Source organism: Monoraphidium neglectum, assembly GCF_000611645.1.
Source record: "Monoraphidium neglectum strain SAG 48.87 unplaced genomic scaffold scaffold04431, whole genome shotgun sequence".
In the NCBI taxonomy this organism is placed as follows: Eukaryota; Viridiplantae; Chlorophyta; class Chlorophyceae; order Sphaeropleales; family Selenastraceae; genus Monoraphidium; species Monoraphidium neglectum.
Genome location: NW_014009198.1, coordinates 1991 through 4438, shown reverse-complemented (window position 1 = coordinate 4438; position 2448 = coordinate 1991). Strand labels below are relative to the sequence as shown.

Sequence of the window (2448 nt, the reverse complement as noted above, 5' to 3'; positions counted from 1 at the left end):
GGGCCGGACGGCGGCGCGCCGCTGGCAGCGGCGGCGGCCGCGGCGGGCGGGGTGGAGGCCGAGCGGCTGCAGTGCCTGCGGGCACTGATGGTCCTGATAGAGCTGCTGGGCGGCTGCCTGGGCAGCCACGCGCTGCAGGTAAGCGGGGCCGGGAGGTGGCATCGGCGGCCCGGTCAAGAGGGGTCGAGGAGGGCAGTGCCTTCCACTGTGGCGGGGCGTGCGCACTGGCTGGCTCGTCGTGGTGACAGTCCCTTAAGTCCCAGTCAAGCCGGCGGCACACCCTGGCTCCCTGCATATGGAATCAATGCCTCCGCCATCTCTTCCAATCCATCCCACTAAATCCAACCACACAGCACCCCCTCCCCCGCCACCCCGCCTGCACACGTTTACCCCTCCCCTCGCCAGATCATGGCCGTCCTGTCCGAGGCCCTCATGCACTGCGCCAGCGCGGAGGCCCAGCTGCAGGCGCTGGCGGCCTGGCTGGTGCTCGTCCGCGGCCTCGCCGCGCGCGCGCCGCAGCTGCTGGAGCGCGTCGCGGCGCAGGCGGCGGTGGTGCTGCTGCCGGTGCTGGAGGCGGCGGCCGCGCGGGCGGCGGCGCGGGGCGAGGCGGCGGAGGGGCAGCACGAGCAGCAGCAGCAGCAGGGCGATGGGCGTGACGGTGGGTCGAGCGGACGCCTTGCTCTGCTGCGTATTCTGCCGGCATACCGCCATTGTTATCTTTGGGTTTCAGATAATAAAGAGTCGTGCCCTGCAAAACTAGACGATGCAAAACCCTCACGCTCTGGTCTGCTCACACAGGCGCCGCGGCGCTGTCCCTGGCAGCCGCCGTGCTGGGGGAGATGGTGGTGCGGCAGCGCCACCTGGTGCGGCGCGCGCTGCAGGCCATGCCGCCGCTGCCAGAGGTGCCCGAGCTTGAGGAGATCAACAGGGTGCTGGCGCAGGTGGGCTGGGTGGGCCCAGAGGCTCAAAGCCATGATTAGAGGTCGCGCCTCGCCTGGGTGTCCAGGGCGCCAGGCCTGTTGCCTGGGAACGCCTGAGGATGGCAAAAGGCGGCGGGGCCTAAGCTGTTGAGCAGGAGCTTCCCCCGGGCTGCTCCTTGCGTGTGCGACTCACGACGCAGAGGTTACTGTTGAGGGTTGCGTGTGCAATTTCTCGGGGCCTGGGGCTCGCGTGAGGGGTGCGCCGTGCCATTCCTCCTTGTCAGGGGGTTTGACCAGGCTTGTGATCTCATGTGACCAGCCGCTACGTGGGCTCGCAAACAAACAACCGCGCCCCGCCCCCTCTCCCCAAAACCCGCAGGAGCACCAGAGCTCCGGCCCTGCAGGCAAGCTGGCGCTGCTCGTCCGCGCGCTGCGCCACGAGTCCCCCGGCGTGCGCCACGCCGCGCTCGGCGAGCTGCGCGCCTTCATGACCCGCTGCCGCCGCTTTGTGCGCGGCCTCGCTGCATCCGCGGGCGCCGCCGGCGGCGGCCCTGGCAAGGGAAGCGGCGGCGGCGCGGGCGGCGGCGGCGGTGAGGCGGGCGCGGGGCCGGCGCTGCTGGCGGACCTTATGGCTGCGCTGCTGTCGAGCTGCGACAACGCGGCCCGGTCGCACCTCGGGCTCTCCATGCGCCAGAGGTGGGGCGGGGCCAGGGGGAATGGAGGCGGCAATTGGTACCTGAGGAAGTGCAGGGCGCGGTGGGTGCTGGAGGGAGGGTCGACCGCGTGCCTGGGCCGGCAGTGGCGTGGCGGGCCTCTGGTCTTCCCCGCTGATGGGCGCTCGGTCCCCGCCGTGCAGGTGCGCCGAGTGCCTGGGGCTGCTGGGAGCGGTGGACCCGGCGCGGCTGCGGCCGGCGCTGCAGTCGGGGGAGGTGGACCACCGGCTGCTGCACAGGTGGGCGGCAGGGCCAAGAAAGCAGCACCCTGGTTGTGCTCGGTTGTAGACCGAGCCGCAGGTGTCAGCCGCCCCGACCCCTTGCTTGCATGCTTTGACCTCGCGGTCCTCTGGTCGGCACGGGGACAGCACGCATGCATAGAGCCCATGCAGGGCGCCTTCGGCAGGTGGAACGCTCACCTTTTTCTGGTCGGCCCACCACCGCGCATCGGTGAGCGAACCACCGCCGCGCCGCCGCTTGCTGCGCCGCGTCGCCGGCCCCCTGTGCAGCGCCAAGGACTTCCTGGTGACGCTGGTGACGCGCCACCTGGTGCGTATCCTGGAGACTTCCACGGGTGAGAGCGCCGAGGGGAGACCCTTTTGGAGCCTCAAGCACCCTGTAAGGGTTGGCGAGCCGGTTTGTGAACGTGTTGGCTAGCCGCGGCGTCGCTGCAGGGTGCACAGGCCCTGCCGCTGATGCCCCTTTTTCATCACAGACACATGCCCACAAACACACACATGCACGCACGCACACACACACACACACACACACACACACACACACACACACACACGCACGCACGCACACACACACAC

General features: G+C 70.0%; 1 protein-coding gene across 1 annotated transcript in view; it reads left to right on the top strand.

The window, feature by feature from the left end:
- Positions 1-87: 87 nt before the first annotated feature.
- The window catches only part of MNEG_14365 (hypothetical protein), a gene marked incomplete at both ends in the record, with an annotated part of 3459 nt that continues 1098 nt past the window's right edge, over positions 88-2448 (top strand). Inside the window, 6 exons of the mRNA XM_014037163.1 lie at positions 88-138; positions 406-658; positions 799-941; positions 1300-1616; positions 1777-1872; positions 2143-2207. Coding sequence (XP_013892617.1) covers positions 88-138; positions 406-658; positions 799-941; positions 1300-1616; positions 1777-1872; positions 2143-2207 — 925 coding nt within the window. The remainder of the gene's footprint in view (positions 139-405; positions 659-798; positions 942-1299; positions 1617-1776; positions 1873-2142; positions 2208-2448) is intronic.